This window comes from Leucopleurus acutus (genome assembly GCF_964270905.1).
Source record: "Leucopleurus acutus genome assembly, chromosome: 3".
Taxonomy (NCBI): domain Eukaryota; kingdom Metazoa; phylum Chordata; class Mammalia; order Artiodactyla; family Delphinidae; genus Leucopleurus; species Leucopleurus acutus.
Window position 1 is genome coordinate 119,176,338 of NC_139145.1, and position 19,576 is coordinate 119,195,913.

General features: G+C 35.0%; 1 protein-coding gene across 1 annotated transcript in view; it reads right to left on the minus strand.

Moving 5' to 3' along the window:
- Positions 1-19,576, minus strand: part of FCHO2 (FCH and mu domain containing endocytic adaptor 2) — a 116,347-nt gene that overhangs the window by 29,824 nt on the left and 66,947 nt on the right. Inside the window, 7 exon segments of the mRNA XM_082837231.1 lie at positions 1,328-1,431; positions 7,196-7,290; positions 9,488-9,530; positions 11,530-11,554; positions 11,898-11,909; positions 13,329-13,501; positions 13,790-13,850. Coding sequence (XP_082693357.1) covers positions 1,328-1,431; positions 7,196-7,290; positions 9,488-9,530; positions 11,530-11,554; positions 11,898-11,909; positions 13,329-13,501; positions 13,790-13,850 — 513 coding nt within the window.

Genomic DNA, 19,576 nt, shown 5'->3' on the forward strand with positions numbered 1-19,576 from the left:
AGTGAAGGAAGCACACACAAAAACAGTACAGTCATCCCTTACACTTTAAATCATCTCTAGATTACTTACAATACCTAATACAATGTAAATTCTATGTAAAAAGTTGTACATGCAATGCAAATGCTATGTAAACAGTTGCTAGTGTGTGGCAAATTCAAGTTTTCTTTTTGGAACTTTCTGGATGCCCCCCCAATATTTTTAATCTGTGGATGTGGAACCCATAGATACGGAGAACTGACTGTGGGTCAACTTAATATACAATGTGACTGATGCACTAAAAGAAACACGAGCAAGTGTATGGATATAAGGAAGAGAATGACAGAGGATGATTAAGTCCACTGTGGGGTGGAGAGGAGGAGTAACCATCAAAGAGGGCTTCACCTAGGTGGTGATATGTAGCAGGGTCTTAAAGTGAGCAGTTTCCTACATAGAAAACTGAGGGGTATTTCAGACAAGAGGGAGTACAATAGAGACATGGATATGTAAAAGAGCATGATGTGTTTGGGGAACAGTGGAAAGTTTCAAGTGGCTGGAACCTAGGTTGCAAAGAGGAGAAAACTGGACAGTTAGTATGGTAATGCAGGTTGCTGAGTCAACTTTATGAAGAGTCTTGTAGATTTAGCTAAAATATTCAACCACGTGGATTATAGGTGTACCACTGTAGATGTATATCAGGAGAAAAAGATTAAGCTTGACATTTAGAAATTTAATTCTGGCAATTAAACTGGCAAGTGAAAGATGAAAGTAAACCAGAACAGACTGAAGGAAAGAAGACTGGTTTGGGAGAGCCTGACTCTCAACAGAACCCATATATTTTCTTTCGTTACCTGACAACTTTCGAAGACCAATGCCTTTTTCTTTTTTTAAGCAATGTGTACTTTTACGAGTCAATTAAGTGATGTGAACTCCAGACTGCTTATGTATAAAATAAAGAAAGCTGGACTAGATGCCCACCAGGACTCCCCTGGCAGTATACTTCTAGGTCTAAGAACAGGCCACCATTTTTTCCTTAATATTTGACTTTAAGCAAAATTACATGAAAATTGCTTCTTAATTATGAAACAATGGGTACTGAATTGTATTTTTATAATGTGCTAACTTTCTCAGGAAATCTCTTTCCTCCTGAACAACGGTCTTGCTCCACAGGTATGATCACTGAGATAATACGGGGAAGTGAAGGAAGTATCAGCAGGGAAAACTTTTCTGTACTTTGAAGACTTGAGTAGAAAATTCCAAGCATTTAGCAGTAAAGGGACATACAGAGAAATATCATTTGCATATTAAATCAAAACAGTTATAATTTAAAAAAAAACACCTGAGTACATACTATTTCATTAATCCCACTGAGTTTTCCTGAAGTAAGCTTTGGTCTGGAAGCAGGCCTTGGAGGTGGGACAATGGTACCTACAGAAAGAGGAGTTGTGGGCCTGGCTGGTGGGTGGAAAAAGAGAATTTGAAGAAAATCATTAGTATGTACCAATCCCTAGATAAAAACATTCTATTACAGAGAAACTATTAGGATTCAAAGCTCATTTTTCAGAAGTTCTTTTTCTTTAAAATGTAATTATAGCTATTTGTGAAATGCTAGGAATGTATCAAGCATGCTTTTTTTTGAAGCTACCAATAATATTCCTGAAAAAAAAAATTAACTTTTCAATAAAACTGACATAAATTGTATTCCTGTTTCAATTATTTATACATATAAAAATTAAATCTAATAAGTAAGCTGGTGAAAACCAGTTTAAGGCCTAAGGTCTTTAGTTTACTGCCAATACCTCTACTTTACAGTTATTTGCAAGACCAAGCCTTTGAAGCAACATCTTCAAAACAATAACATGAACTCTAAATAAAAACATTTACCTTAATTAAACTTGTAATCTCACTGTTAAGTTGAAACACACTGTGCCATTTTTTAGTGACAATCAAACATATCTTTATAGTTTACAAAAACAATTTCCACAAATCACTATAATTAATTTTTGGTAAATATAGAAAATCATATATTGACTTCATAAACCCTACATAAATTTAGTGTTCAATGTTTTTCAACACTATTTGCAAATGTTGCAATTTTAAAACCAGAAATACTAACCTCAGTATTCCTAATTAAAAATAACTCTCCAGGGACTTCCCTGGTGGTGCAGTGGTTAGGAATCCGCCTGCCAATACAGGGGACACGGGTTCAAGCCCTGGTCCAGGAAGAGCCCACATGCCACGGTGCAACAAAGCCCGCGAGCCACAACTACTGAACCCGCGTGCCACAACTACTGAAGCCCACGTGCCTAGGGCCCATGCTCCGCAACAAGAGAAGCCACCACAATGAGAAGCCCACGTGCTGCAACGAAGAGTAGCCCCCGCCTGCCACAACTAGAGAAAGCCCACGCACAGCAACAAATAACCAACGCAGCCAAAAAAAAAAAAAAAAAAAAAACCTCAGCATGGTAGAAATTAACCAGTGAAATTCAAGTGTATATCATCAAAAGTCACACATGTATTAACATAATCAAAGCAAGAGTGTAGAAGCAAATACATTTAAATGACCTTTAAATTAATTAAAATGATCCTCAAATTCTTTTGGTCCATTCTAAAAGATAAGTCTATAATTCAGACTGAAGAATATAATATGGGTGTGAAGAAATATGTTTAAGTAAGTTCTATAAGTTTACAGATGTGCAAAGTTAAAAATATAAGAATGGGCCTAAGTATGTACATGGGGAAACAAACAGTAAAGCTGAGGACCCTTGGCCAGCAATGGAGGAGTGAAAGGAAGGAGCACGGAGGTGGTAGCAAGAGACCTAAAGTAAAAGGTAGTCACACCGGAGTGAAAGCAAATGCATGGGGGTATGGAATCATCTAGAAAGCAGATCATATGAAGAGATAAAAGATGCAAGCACCATTCAGGTTGCTTGAAGAAAACAGTAAAAACCTGGTAAGAAATCAAGTTTAGATTCTAAGCCTGCTGCCTTCTTCCAGTCAGCACCAGTTCTTTCATGCTGCGCCCCTACTTTAAGCTGTACATTGGAAGAAATGCGCACTAACCTGAAGACTGTTACACTTCCCTGTGCTATGACATATTTACTTTAATGATAGTTCATTATCAATGAAACCAGCACTGACCAATACTCAAGTTATTTCAAGCTTCTGAGGGGGCTTAACATGGTAGAGACGTTTACACCTGAAGCTTCATTACTAATCAAGTGGCCTGTCCAAATGGCATTTAGATTGACTCAATCCAAGCCTGGTAGAAGTGTTAAGTTCACCTTCTTCAAATAATCAGAATTTGCTTTTTGAGAAAAAGTAATAAAAATGCTCATTAATATCACTGTTTATAAATGAATCTATTAATTATAGTAATAAATTTATAAATTATAAACAAATCTATCTCCACATGCCAATTAGATACTGCTTCTAGAAGCTTCTGAAGGAGATGACTACAACTGTTCACAGGTTTAAGTATCTCAATTGTGTTTTGTGGTGGTGGTGGTGCTCACTTCAAATGTCCACTAGATGCAGTATTTCAAGAACATGAAGTGACTTGTAAAGTATAAAACACAGGCAAAAAGAGCTAACCGGGCTTCCCTGGTGGCGCAGTGGTTGACAGTCCGCCTGCTGATGCAGGGGACACAGGTTCGTGCCCCAGTGCGGTAAGATCCCACATGCCGCGGAGCGGCTAGGCCTGTGAGCCATGGCCGCTGAGCCTGCGCATCCGGAGCCTGTGCTCCGCAACGGGAGAGGCCACAACAGTGAGAGGCCTACGTACTGCAAAAAAAAAAAAAAAAAGAGCTAACCTACATCTGCTCTCTGACACTACCTAAGGGGAACAGATAAAGCATGTTTCCCATACCACCCTTCATCTGAATAAAGGCACAGACTAATCTAGGATACAGAAGCAATGATGATGATGCAGAGCATCATGCAAGCAGAGCAGCATTGCTAGCTTCTTCTGTCAGTAACTTTTCAAAACGTTTAATATTATGGCAAAGGTCACGCTGATCCTCAGAGATGCAGCTGTTGGAAAAATCTCTCATCCAAAGCACCAGGGAACCCAAAGGTATTTTCAGCTTTACAATGCAATCTCTGGAATGCCTTCTGAGCTCCACTGGAGTCAGTAGTTTTAACAAGTTCATCAGGAAAGGAAATCCACTGACTCTGCAACCATGAAGCAAAAGGACACTTATTGTGCTCGCTGGTGGTGTCGTTACAGCAGGATAGCAGAGAGGGTTGGTGGAAAAGTCTGGTAATGGGTTTTCTAGACCTAAAATCTGACCTGGTTTCAAGTAAAGAACCAATTATCACACCCCCAGACAAATCAGTTTGGGAGAGAAAAGCAGAGTTCCTATTCTGTTCACTAAGGTCAGCGGAAGAAGAATAAAGAAACTGAAAACTAGAAGCAACAGGAAAATTCTAAAACTAAAATATAAATCTGCAGAGCCAAATAGTTCTTATTTCAGGTTAATATTATTTCAATTACTCAAAACTAGAAAAATTTAATAATACATGGAACAAGAGCATGAGCTCAAACTTTATATTAACTGAGGAAAATAATTATGAAAATAAGAAACTTAAAATATATATGAGTAAAATTTAAGGTCCAAAAATATATAAGGCCAGAATTATTCCTGATTTTCAGAGGAGCAAAAGGTAATGCTAACAGTCAGTAAAAGTCTAAAGAGGTTTGACAAGGTGTCAAAGTGATGCTGCTGGGTACATGTGTTCCTTAACAAAGTGCCTGACTAGTGAAAAACTTAAAACTGTCATAGGAAGTAAGACAGACTAAATCAGTGTTGGAGTTAATATAAAAAACCAGCCTAATATTTTTCAAAAGATAATTTTACAGGGGTTTTACAGAGCACAAGTGCTCAACTAACCCATGGGTAGAGAAGAAATGGTCTATACTAGCACTTATCAAAGGGAAGGAAGATATGAGTTATTTATATTAAATTTTATATACATATACTTTATCACATATAATTTATGTATATGTAAATTGTACATATATGTTTATTTTAAGAAGCAACTGAAAATACTTCTGTACCAAACTTTAAGCATGCTTCTTAAACATATAACAACACTGAAAGGTTTAACATATTAGTTACTAACTGATAGGAATTATTTTCTTAGACTGGTTTAGCTGAGATGGAGTGATTAATGAATTAAGATTCTGAAAGGGACAAAGGAGAGCAGGGAATAATCTGACAACCTGGCCATTTCTAAAATGTGAAAATGGTACCAGTGTAGACGATGTTAAGGGAGACATGCACTGTAAAAAGCAGTGGAAGAAAATTTAAGACAAAATGCCTATTTCACAATTTCACTTAGGGCCAGTCTTACAAAACAGGAGAATCATCATAATGTATTCATCAGTTTTATCAATAATTATATTCTGTCCAAGTGAAGACTTAATAATAATTACCACATAGCAGAATGTCTCTTTTCAACATCACTAACATTCTTTGAAGGGCAAAATAATCTGACATTTTTAGACTTAATAGGAAGTTTTTAAAAGGCATAGCAAAATAAATTTTAAAATAAGCAAAAAAAAAGAGAAAGTTTTATCATTCCCTACCTACTAAACATCAAATGACAACTAAATGAAACTATCATTTTTTTACCTGAAGTTGAAAGTGATATGGGCAAAACATTCTTTAGATAGGTAGCAAGAGGAAAAGAGAGCACTTTTTTGAAAAGGAGATTGTGCTAAAGAAAATAGAAACAAAGGATGGAGTTATGAAGAAATTTCTATATAACTAAAACTTCTGTGATAACAAAGTGAAAATTTTTACTAAAGATTAATAAAACCAATTCATAAAAGAATATTATCAAAATTAAAATTAGGACCTTCTCCATTCTAAAAACAGAACAAAACAGTATTCTGACATTTTTACTAAACAAAAAAAGAGACCTTAATACAACTTCAGTTTTTCCTATACAATTATTTTACTTATAAAATCTATTAGTAAGATTAGTTTCCTAAAACTAAATAGTAAACAAATGCCAATTGAGAAAGGGTATAATGCCACTTCAGAATATGTGCAATTACCTAATGACTGCTTCTTGCTGTTCAAAACTCCCAATTGTTTCAGGTTAAGGTTGCCTAAAATCCACTTATAATTTCTTTTTAAAACATTAGTTTCTAAACAGTCCAATTTTAAATACTAGCGTTTATTTTATTATTAACAGTAAAATGTTTCAACATGGCTTATTGTTTTGTTAATCTGCCAGAGTATGACGAATTGAACAAAGATTTTGGAATTAGTAAGATCCAGGTTTGAATCCATGCTTCATTTCCTAGTTATGTGGTGTTAGAGAAGTTCCTGATCTCTCTCAGCTTTACTTTTTCTATTTATAAAACAGGGGCAATAAAAAGGACTTCATGCAGCAGTTAATGAGATGAAATCAAACAGAACGTGCATATATCCCAGCAAAGAGACAGCAAGAACTCAATTCAAGTTCTCTCCCCAACATTCAAGCATTCCCTTAACCCCAAGTACTGCACAGCATTTCTGAAATCCCCAAGGCGGCTAAGATCAACTTAAAGTGATTTTATTTTCGTTTTTTGAACAAGAAGTTTTATTAAACATGCTTTGATGGTTGACTAGTGAGATTTCATATCTTGAAGAAAAGAAAAATTTAATATATTCTTGCCGAAAGAACAACTAAAACACATTCATAAAGTTATTTCATGTTGGGAAGTGCTAAAGCCTTTCTGGAAAGCAGTTTGGCAAAAAGTAACAATGGGCATATCTTGTGACTCATAAATCTTGTATTAATAAATTATTATAAGGATATGAGATGTGCACAAAATCTGCTGTATCTATGGATGTCCATAATACTAAAAACTAGATGCAACCTGAATGTCCATCAAGAATGGACTGGTTGTATTAACGCACATCTATGAAGTTGAATAATAAAAATTATTATTTGGGCATTGATATAGGAATGATGCCTAGAAATAAATATATTAAGGGAAAAAAAGTTGGTGTTTGATGAATTTTTATTGTTAAAGCCATATGGTCTTTAAGGTAAGTTAACAAAATCAGTATAAAATCACTTTTATATGGCAATATGATCAGAGGACAAGTTAAATTTTTGATCATTAAGTACAACATACAAGTAATGGATGAATCAATTAGAAAAAAGTAACTACTGCATTCCTTTACAGTTACAAAGAAAAAATATATATATATATGTTTACCTGATGATGATGATGAAGTTAGTGAAGTTGAAGAAGATGAATCAAGAGATGGTCCAAACAGGGGGTCCCAAGCAAGTAAATCACTGGTCCCTTTCCTACCATAACATTTTAAAAATAAGGATTTTAGCAAATGAGTATTTTATTATAAAATATAGTAACTTATCTTTATTTCATAGAAAGCTCAATATATATGATTAAAGAGTTGGACATTGTGCTTCACATATGATTGAATATGTGAAGAACTTAATTAGCAGGTTTAATAAACTGATATTTGTTAACTGCTATAAGCAGAACCCACAATAACATTAAGTTCGCAAAGGAGAGTAGATTAATCCCCACTGATTAAACCTTGTTATATTCTAATAAACGTAGGGGCTGTCAGAATAGAAATAATTTCAGTTTTACAAATGAAAAGCAGCATGGAGAGTCTATATGAGCTGCCTAAGGACACACAGCTAATTAATTCTGTGGCACTATCAGATGTGCCAATTCACATCTGGAGCCCAGTCTTGGACAGATAATTTCTGAAGTGATATGAAATCTGATAGAATTTTTATAAGGCCATACTTATTATCAAAGATGAAGAAAAAGGGTAAAGGATTTTTTTCAAAGTACTTTTTAAGTACAGGATGGTGGCTTAAGCTCCATGTATATAAACGACTATACAAACTTCAAAGATCTGATCACTGCAGTAGGTCATGCATAGGAGGAATTCTCCCTAGGTAATCCACTACATGGGCTACTAAGGTTGGCTCGCAAAACGTATGGGTCATACATGTCTCTTTATGAGAGGTTACCAAGACTATGGACAAAATCAAGAGCATGAACATTCTCATTTCAAAAAACTCAATGTGCTGCGTAACCAAAGATTTTCTTCCACTGACCTCTTGGAATCCTTCAAACTAGTTACTCTCAGGATTCAACTCTTGGCTCTTTAATGCAAACATAAATGCTTCTCTTTTCCATCTTAGTCATATACCCTTTTAGGATGCTTAATCTCTAGGATCTTGAGGACCTGACCTTTGCCACCTCCTTCTTTTTTTCAAGTTAACTGCCCCAACTTTATTGAGGTATGTTTGACAAATAAAAATTGTACATATTTATGGTATAAAAAAAGAAAATCCCCATTTAAAAATAATCTAATGTATCAAACTACCATTATTTAAAATATTTTTTAGAAATCCTAGAAAACAGGTCCACTATAATGAAAATATTACAATTACCTATAAGCACATATCTAGTATCTCAACATGCACCCACATGGAAGCACACTTACGATAAAGTATAGAATCACAACTGTATAAATGATTCCTAAAAGCAAAGTCTTAAAACACTAAACTTATCTTTAAAAATGATAAATCAAATGAATACCTCCACTCTGCTCGATTAGTGCTTAGCTTTCAAAGTTTCCATTTTAAACTATTCATTTAGTTAAGGCTACTTTTACTCATACAAAAAACATTAAAATAAAGTATTCTTGTTAATAAATACAGAAGTGAAAAAGGACCCATGCAACACTGGCTTAAAATATTTTTCTCTTTTTAAGAAGAACTGGCAACATATCTTCTAGACCTCTCCTTTTTCAATTAAGTTGAAAAGGTTCATAAAGTATACAGTCTATTTTACAAGGTCACAGACAAAATTGAAGGAAAACAGTGAGAGAATTTCCATGTGAATAACTAGTTGAAATACAGACATGTACGAATTTGGGATACTATCATTTATTTAGAAGCAGTGAGGACACCAAGGCCAAATACAGCTGAATGGATTTTTTACAAATTATCATAGAAAGAAATACTGTCAAATGAGAAAATAATTTAAAACTTCTAAAAACTCTATATGATGTTTCACAGCTTAGGAAACAGGATGATTAAAAACAGTGTACTGGAATTAAAACTACAGAGATAATACAACGAAGGATACTTAAAATTTAAATGTAGTGGGGAGGGAATAATAAATAGGTGGAGGACACAGGATTTTTAGGGCAGTGAAATTATTCTGTATGATACTATAATGGTGGACACATATCAATATCCGTTTGTCAAAACTCATAGGGTATACAACACCAAGAGTTAATCCTAATGTAAACCATGGACTTTGGGTGACAATGATGTGTCAGTGTAGCAAATGTGCTACTCTGGTGGGGGATTCTGATAGTGGGGAAGGTTTGGCATATGTAGAGGCTAAATGTATATGTAAAAATCTCCATACCTTCCACTCAGTTTTGCTGTGAACTTAAATTTCTCTAAAAAATAAAGTCTATTTAAAAAAAATTTTTAACGTGGAACTTACTCATTGGATGCAGCAGATGGCTTTGATTTTGTTAACTCTTCACCTAATTAAAAAGTTGAAATATTATGAAATAATAATCTGAGTAATAAAATATTTTAATGTAAGGAGAACTACTACACATACATCAATTTTTAAATTCTGGCATTAATAACATATATAAACAATTATGAAGAAAAGGAAAATAAGCCTTTAACAAGTCTTCTACCATGCTTAAAAATATAAAAATAGGGCTTCCCTGGTGGCACAGTGGTTGAGAGTCATCCTGCCGATGCAGGGGACACGGGTTCGTGCCCCGGTCCGGGAGGATCCCACATGCCGTGGAGCGGCTGGGCCCGTGAGCCATGGCCGTGAGCCTGCGCGTCCGGAGCCTGTGCTCCGCAACGGGAGAGGCCACAACAGTGAGAAGCCCGCATACCGCAAAATAAAAAAAAAAAAATAGCTGAATTTCTGTTAAATATTCATTTCTTCTAATATCTTTGATAAGAAACAACTTAAGTCAACTAAACTAATGAATAGTCAACTATTCATTAAACTGCTGTTCATAAAAAAAAACAGGGGCTACAACTTTAAAAATCAGAACAAATGTTTAAATACTTATGTATTTAAATAATGTATGTAATAACTCAAGAATTTTAACTGATGAATCATGAAAGCATTTTTCAAGTTCTGATGATATTATTAATGATTATTTTATTGACCAAAAGTAGTTATTAATTCTTGAAGGACACCCTATTTTGAAAAATAAAATTTTTATAACAACAAAGTCTCTTTATAAGGTAGTCTATTTTGCTACCTTCTGCATTTATAACATGAATCATTTCACAAGCAATTGGTACATGGAGGAACAGCGTCAGTAATACAAAAGTCCTGCTGGTTAGTAAGCAATTTTCATTGCACCTTAATGTTTTGCATCACCAAGCAATAGCTGATGAATGCAAAATACATCAACATGGGTAATTACAGCAAACTATGAGGAATACAACAGTGTACATAATGCCCATTCACATCACATTCTCCCATTTGGCTCATTTCAGCTGTTTGTTTTGCCTCATGGTGCTTACTGTGGTGTTTGTCATCTTTTTGCATTTTGCCCTCATCTTGATAACTCAGTAGCCCCCTTTTATACTCACATCCCCTTATCATCACATTATTCCTCACATCCCCTTATCATCAAGCTACTTACCATTTATGTTTTGAAAGTAAAAGCCTACTTTTAGTTTGGTATTTATTATGAATTTAATAGGTCTTTTTAATTGTGCTAGAATTTTTAATTACAATTGATGTCATGGTTTTTATTAAGCACTGTGTTCACAAAATTGCATAGCTTTTGTGTGGGCTGCCTCAACTCTATTTTCCCCACAACTCTTGTTATGTTTAATACATGATTCTGCAAATGGTGTTAACACCCCAAAAACATTTTTAGTATAATTTGAGTTACTGTACTAAAAATCTTATACTAGAAGTTGCAATTGTGATACGACTTAAAAATAGATCAAGCTAAAACTCATCTTTCTGGGGATTTCCCTGGTGGTCCAGTGACTAAGACTCTGTGCTCCCAATGCAGTGGGCCCAGGTTCAATCCCTGGTCAGGGAACTATATCCCACAAGCCACAACTAAGGGTTTGTATGCCACAACTAAAGATCCCGCACGACACAACGAAGACCCTGCATCCCGCAACTAAGACCTGGCGCAGCCAAATAAATAAATAAATATTAAAAAAACAAAAGTGCCTTCTGGCTCATGAGGATGAGTTATACTAATTAAACAGTTTTACGTGCTTAATCAGAAGCTGCTCTTTGGCTTTGTTGATTTCTGAAAAACGTTGTAGCCACGTATCCAAGTTTAAAGCATATCTCAAAACTAAAAGAAATAGTATAGATAAGTTGTCTTCTGTTGCAAAACAAGTATCCTTCTAGTCTGTCGTTATGGCTCATGATGAAAAAAAACCATTTCTACAACTACATATGTTAGGCTACAAGCTTAGCAAATTCCCTGATAAATTTTAATAGACTTAAATAACCAATTTAAATGTCAAACTTACTAGATGAATTCCGATTCATCTGCACCTAAAATAGAAATGCAAAAACTAAGTATCATTAAACAAATAATTTAATGCGGTAATAAAATATTTGATAAAATGTTAATACTGGGAACATAATTTTAAGTTTTTAATATACCTGCTCAATTATAAACCGTATTTACATAAAAAGATTACAGAAAAAACTTTTTTGTAGTCAAAAAATAATACATGTACCTTTAAATCATTCAATAAAATGCTTTAAAATACCAGTATCTACAGCAACATACTATGACTTGCTAATTTAAAAAAACAAATATTTTGAAAATCAACGTTCAAATATACAATTTCTTCTTAAGTCAATAGGTAAAAATATAAAATCTTGCACTTACTGGGCTGTGTCTCTAGTGGTACATGGAAGGAAAAAGAAAAACATAGTGTTTAAAAAAAAGGAAAAAGAAAAACATAGTATTTGCTTTAGAATTTAAAATATATTTCCTTGCTCTAATAATCATGTCTTAATCATGTCTATTGATAAAATCTATATACCTTAAAACACATACACTGTTGGAGGGAAAGACAACTTAAGCTAGATAAGCAAACTGGGCAACAAAATATACTCTCAAGACCCCTCTTTTCAAATATTAACAATTAAAAATTTTCTGATTATTATTTATTTTCTGAGTATGAAGTTAACACGTTTACTTTTTAAAAAAAATAGAAAAGAGCACAAAGCATCAATTATCTTACTACCCAAAGACAGATGCTTAACATTTTGATATATATATGTCCTCTAGGCTTTTATTTATTTACATATATATTTTAAATTAGTTATGCTCTTTACACAATAAAAAATGTTTAATGGCTTCACAACTTCCTACTTCAAATATAAACCATAATTTAATCTTGGCATTAATGTTAAATAGTAATGGTAGAATAAAACCTCACTTCAGAAATTTGGTGGAAAAAAGTTCTCAAATTAAATTCAACAAGTGTATGACTGGGAGAAAAACACTTTTTCTAAACAAATACATAAAGTCTACTTAAAATATGTAATTAAATAAAATACAAAATGGTGAGAACTTTTATTCTCCATCAGCTACAATAAGTATGTGCAGATAAACTAAACTGACATTCTAAGACATGCTTTTTTCCCATAATTTAACATTTCTAAATTTAAGAGTATGACATCGATAGAAAGATTATGGTGATTTTTTTCTCCCTCAAAAGCTATCAAGTTTAGTATCTCAGAATTGAGGAATTAACCACTACCACTAAGAATTCTTATTTGCCTTTTCCCGTATGAAAAGTATGGAAAAACAACCATTAATTACAGTGACAGAAAAAAAAAAAGCAAAGATATAATTTAATTTCACTTGAAATTGATTTTTATGGAATTCCTTTTACATAAAGTTCACCAAAAAAATGGATGAAAAACTTTAACATTAGATGAGGAAAAGGTTAATACTGTAGTTCACAAAACTCTGCCTGAGACATACAGCACTATTTATAAAATACATCAAATGGCAGAAATAGTGCATTTTCCACATTTTTGTTTAAAACACATTCAAAAGGAAGCAAAACTAAACCAAACTCAAAAATTCATCTGCCTGTATAAAAATTATAAACTGTGTACCTCAATAAAGCTGAAAAAATTATAAGTATTTCCTCAGCCAACATGCTTAACTATTTACTATGTGATGTTTTAATTTTCGTTAGTCCTAAAATTAATCAGATGCAGGTAGATGAGGTTAAAAAACCAAAAAACAAAACCCCAAAGGCTTCTGTATAATGAGTGCAAACTTGCTTATTTTCTTACTTACAGATATTGCTGGGGAGAGCGTTATATTTCCTATAGATACTTTTAATTCATCCAAGGAAGCCATTGTGTGATGTGAGTTATTCGGATGCATAGGTTTGATTTCTATCCGATACTTCTTTGGTTCTTCATCTTCAGAATCAGAATCACTAGATGAGTAGAAATGGTTCTCTTTGGTATGTGAGTATCAGTTAAAGAATTGAGTTTTTAAATTATCTTAATGCACAACCAGTTTTTCACACATTTATAAAAAGGAACAAAAAAACTCTGAGATAAGATGGACTTTATCAGAAATGTAACTACTAACTTTTATTCATAGGATGTCAAATAAAGATCACAGAGGCACATTTTATTACAATTAATTAAAAATTTGAAGAGTCTTTATTAAATAATAGATTATTTTGTTTTAACTGTCTACGTATATATGCCAACACAATCCATAAGACTATCCAGATGATGAAAGGATATCATTCTGATTTGCTTCTGGTTTTATACTATAGCCTTCTTCATCCACATCAGGAATGTTCTATGGGGAAGAAGAAAAACTTTACTGTAACAATGCCTCCAACTGCAAAAACATTAAAGGTTAGCAAAACAGCCTTAACTATTACCGAGGAGCTTTATCATTTATCAAATATCACAGATTAACAAAATTATTAACACTGGGAAATTATGTGTTTTTAGATAATTAGCTTCAAATGACACTCCACGCTTCAGACGTCTGAAAGAGAAAAGCACTGCAAAACAAACAGGATAAACACTGAAAGGAAGAGAATAGGTGTTTGGCTAGGCATGCCAGCAGTTCTGTGAATAACCAAATTTTTACCTAAATCTTCAAAGTGAAGAAATAAAAGCAAAAGGTTGTATGCATCCAGGGAAGAGAGGTGGTAAAATCAGAGGACTGACAGCTTAAGTAAATGGAAATACATATCAAAAATATAGCTCAGGGCTTCCCTGGAGGCGCAGCGGTTGAGAGGCCGCCTGCCGATGCAGGGGACACGCGTTCGTGCCCTGGTCCGGGAAGATCCCACATGCCGTGGAGCGGCTGGGCCTGTGAGCCATGGCCACTGAGCCTGCGCGCCATGGCCACTGAGCCTGCGCGTCCGGAGCCTGTGCTCCGCAACAGGAGAGGCCACAACAGTGAGAGGACCGTGTACCGCAAAAACAAAAACAAAAAACAAAAAAAATATAGAACAGGGACTTCTCTGGTGATGCAGGGGTTAAGAATCCGCCTGCCAATGCAGGGGACACGGGTTTGAGCCCTGGTCCTGGAAGATCCCACACGCTGCGGAGCAACTAAGCCCGTGCGCCACAACGACTGAGCCTGCGCTCTAGAGCCTGCATGCCACAACTACTGAGCCCACATGCTGCAACTACTGAAGCCCACATGCCTAGAGCCCATTCTCCGCAACAAGAGAAGCCACCACAGTGTGAAAGAGTAGCCCTGCTTGCTGCAACTAGAGAAAGCCCATGCGCAGGAACAAAGACCCAACACAGCCAAAAATAAATAAATTAATTAAAAAATATATATAGAGAGAACAAAAAAACAGAAATAAAAGACTACCAAGGGGCTTCCCTGGTGGCGCAGTGGTTGAGAGTCCGCCTGCTGATGCAGGGGACACGGGTTCATGTCCCGGTCCGGGAAGATCCCACATGCCGCGGAGCGGCTGGGCCCGTGAGCCATGGCTGCTGAGCCTGCGCGTCCGGAGCCTGTGCTCCGCAACAGGAGAGGCCACAACAGTGAGAGGCCCGCGTACAGCAAAAAACAAACAAAGAACAAAACAAAACAAAAAGACTACCAAGAAAATTTAAACTATACTAAAATACCACCTCTTTTCCATGAGACTGGCAAAAACTCAAGTTAAAAAATATACTCTGTTGGCAAAGCTGTGAGGAAATGTACTGTTATACTTTATTGGTATACATACAAAATAGTACAATTCCTACAGAGATAAATTTAGCAATATCTAACAAAAAATTTACGTGTTTACCCTTCTACCCAGAAGTTCCTTTTCTAGGAATTTACTCTGAAGATATGCCCCCAAGAATTAAAAAATACATATGCAACAAGGTTATTCACCAGAGATTATTTGTAACTCAAAATTATTGGAAAATACTAAATGTCCAAGCATAGCTGAATAAACTATGGTGCATACACAAAGTGAAGTACTATGCAGCTATTTAAAAAAAAAAAAAAGAGAAAAGTTTCCATGAACTGATAATGGAGTGACTTCCAGGAAATACTGCTAACTGAAAAAAGCCAAGTACAAAAGAATATATATAGTATACTACCTTTTAAGTAAGAAAGAAGGGGAAGTTTAAAAACCATATAGATATCTGCTATCTTTATGAAAAAAAATTAAAAACAAAAAAACACTGCAAAGATAAATCAGAACACAATAAAGCTGGTTACCTAAGAAGGAAGGGTGGTGGAGCAGAAGGGATACAGAAGGGACACTTCTCTAAAAATGCTTTTGTGGTTAAGTAAGAGAATATAAAATTTATGCTCAAATGGATCAGAAAAAAATATACACACAAACACATGCACATACGCAGGGAGAATGGAACTGTTAAAGCAAATGTAGTAAAAAGTTAAAGGTATACAAGTGTTCTTTATACTATTTTATTCTTGTATTTCTTTGTAGGTTACAACATATTTCTAAATAAAAACATTTTTTAAATGGGAGAGAAAAAGAACTACCAAGAAAAGACAGGGTGTACCAGTTGGATATAACTGGGCAGCTAGTATCATTCTACTCCTAGAGTTTCCCATTCTTCCTTCAATCACTTGCTAAAGCTCATCAAGAGAAATATGAAGGAATGCTAACCTGACAGGCACAGCACAAGGTTTACATAGTTATAGTTTCCAAGCTGAATAAACAGTCTAACGTAGTTAGCAGTGAGTTAACAGACTGGGTTAAAGTTTAGAAGTGAAATATCTAATATAGGGTAAAGAACAGATTCCATAGATAAAAAGATGACAAGTGATGCAGTTATGACCCTAGAAGTAGAGCACTTTCTTTGAGTTCTATATGCTGCTTACTAATATGCAAATAATACTTTAAAATACTTAAAAAATAAAGAAACTGGGGACTTCCCTGGTGGTGCAGTGCTTAAGAATCCGCCTGCCAATGCAGGGGACACGGGTTTGAGCCCTGGTCTGGGAAGAGCCCACATGCCGCGGAGCAACTAAGCCTGTGTGCCACAACTACTGAGCCTGTGCTCTAGAGCCCGTGAGCCACAACTACTGAGCCCACGTGCCACAACTACTGAGCCCATGCGCCTAGAGCCCGTGCTGCACAACAAGAGAAGCCACCTCAGTGAGAAGCCCTCGCACCGCAACAAAGAGTAGCCCCCACTCACAACTAGAGAAAGCCTGCGCACAGCAACGAAGACCCAGTGCAGCCAAAAATAAATTAATTAATTAAAAAATAAAGAAACCATTAGAAATCAGAATAAAAAAAGTTTTTTTCAAAATACTTTCTTCCTATTCCTGGTACCCTAGAACATACCAGATATTTAGTCTCCTAGAGGTTCTTTTCATTTTGGCCACACCAAGTAGTATGCAGGGTATTAGTTCCCTGACCAGGGATCGAACCCATGCCCCGTGCAGTGGAAGCACAGTGTCTTAACCACTGGACCACCAGGGAAGTCCCTCTCCTAGAGATTCTATCTGGGATCTGCTACTGACACTATTTTTAAATTTGTTTACAGTACACTATACTATATGTTGTACTAATTTAAAATAATACTGAGCTGTTTTCTGTAAGACCAAATAAACTGCTTTTGAATCAACCTCCTGCAGATTACATCTATAAACTCTGGTCAAAATAAACATAAACAACTATCTGAAGTTACTGGAGAGTGACCCACCGTGATTATCTAAAAAGATATACAAAGATATATACTCAAAAAAACAAAAAAAAACCTATAAATAAATCAAATTCTAAAAAAGGTTCAAATAACCCACAGAAAGGCAGGAAAAATAAAACAATATTCTGAGAGGGAAAGAAAGAGAGAGGAACAAATAGAGAACAAAAAATTAAATGGCAGACAAACCCCAACATGTCAATAATTACATTAAATATAAATGGTCTATGTATAACAAAAGACAGATTGGCAGAATGAATTAAAAAAACATGACCCGGCCATATGCTACGCGTGAAAAACTCATTTCAAACATAACAACATATGTAGGTTGAAAGGAAAATGATAGAAAAAATATACCATGCAAACATTAATTTAAAAAATAAAAGACAGTGACTACCTTACTATTCGATAAAACAGACTTCAGAAAGAAAGTGACCAGTGTCGCGAGTGACCTTATGCCCACACAAAAACCTGTACACAACTGTTCAAAGTAACTTATTTCTAACAGCCAAAAATTGGAAACAACTAAACGTCCCACAATAGGTGAACAAATTTTGGTATACCTACATCGTGGAATACTATTCAGCAATAAAAAGGAATGAACTATTCATGTATGCAACAACCTGGAATAATCTCTAGAAAAGGGTGCTGAGCGAAAAAAGCCAATCTCAAAAGGTTTCATACAGTATGATTCCACTTAAATAACATTCCTGAAATGACAAACATACAGAAATCGAGAAAAGATTAGTGGTTGCCAGGGGTGTGTGTGTGTGTGTGTAGGGAGGGGGCGGAACAGAACAAAAGTGACTGAAAAGGAGCAATCAAAATGAAAGATCCTTCCAGCAATCACAGTCCTAGGTATTTACCCAGTTGATCTGAAAACTTATTTTCGCACAAAAACCTGCACACAAATGTTATTAAGCTGCTTTATTCATAATCACCTAAAAGAAGCAACCAAAACATCCTTCAGTAAGTGAATGGATAAGTAAACTATGATACATCTATACAATGGGATACTCTTCAGTGATAAAAAAGGAATGAACAATCAAGTCATGCAACAATATGAATAAATCTTAAATGCATATTTAATATTCCTGGTAAAGGAATCCAGTCTGAAAAGGCTATATCCTGTATGATCCCATTTATACGACATTCTGGAAAGGGCAAACATACAGAGGTGATAAACAGATCAGTGACTTCCAGGGATTTGAGCACTGGGAGAGGGTTAAATAGGTGAAAGGAAAAAAAAAAAAAAAGATCCTTGGTTAATGGAAATGTTCTATTTTGACTGTATGAGTATCAATATCCTAGTTACAATACTGTACCAAAGTTTTGCAAGATGTTACCATCAAGAGAAACGAGATGAAAGGTATACGGGACTGCTCTGTACTATCTCTGTAATGTTCTGTAAATTGACAATTATTTCAAAATAAAACGCTTTTTTGGTGTGTGTTTAAAAAAAAAAAAAAAGCAATGATTCTCACTGTACCAGGTTTTCAATGCTAGAACTATTCATGATATTAATAAAAACTTACACATTACCTGTTTACATCTTTGTCCATTCAATCCATGGTTTCTATATTAGGGCCCCATACTGCTGGAGCAAAGCATTAAGTCAAAAGCAGTACAAGAAGAAGAAAAGAGCATGTAACTTCAGCCAACAATCTTAAAGGCAGTTTTGGTGGATAGTGGTGGTAGTAACTTTAACAAAATATTGGGATAGAGCTTGCCAATCAATGGTATGTCTCTCAGTCTCAGTTTGGAGAGAGGAAATTGGTTAAAACTAAGAGAGCGATTTACACTTCCTTGGTCAACTTTCAAAAGATGTAGTCACTCAAAATAATTTTTTTAAATTACATACATAGACTTTTTAAAAAAGGAACAGAAAATGATGGATAATTTCCCTACCAAAGTAGCCTGTTGATGTTTAAGCAATAGTAAGACTAGCCATAAACAGGCCATAAATAAAAGGAAACAACAAAAAATGAAAGCCTCCTTTCCCTGCTGACCCCACTGTAATCCTTCTCCTCAAAGGTAACCACAGTTCAGTGTCTTGTAACTCGTTCTTTTAAAAAGAGAATACATATAATAGACACACATTTATTTATTTTAAAAAACAATTACTTAAAAGATCACACTTGCTTTTATTTAGTAAGTTCTTCCCATTTCAACAGACACGAGCAACCTAGATCTATAACATCTATTTCTTCATCAAGTGAATGTTTAATAATTTAACCAATCCCCATTTTAATGGATGCTTTAGTGTTTCCAATTTTTTGCTAACATAGACAATGTTGAAATGAACATCTATCCCTATCCACCTTTTCTCCCTCCCCCTCTATATAAGCATATATCTTGGTCAAGCATACACACACACACATA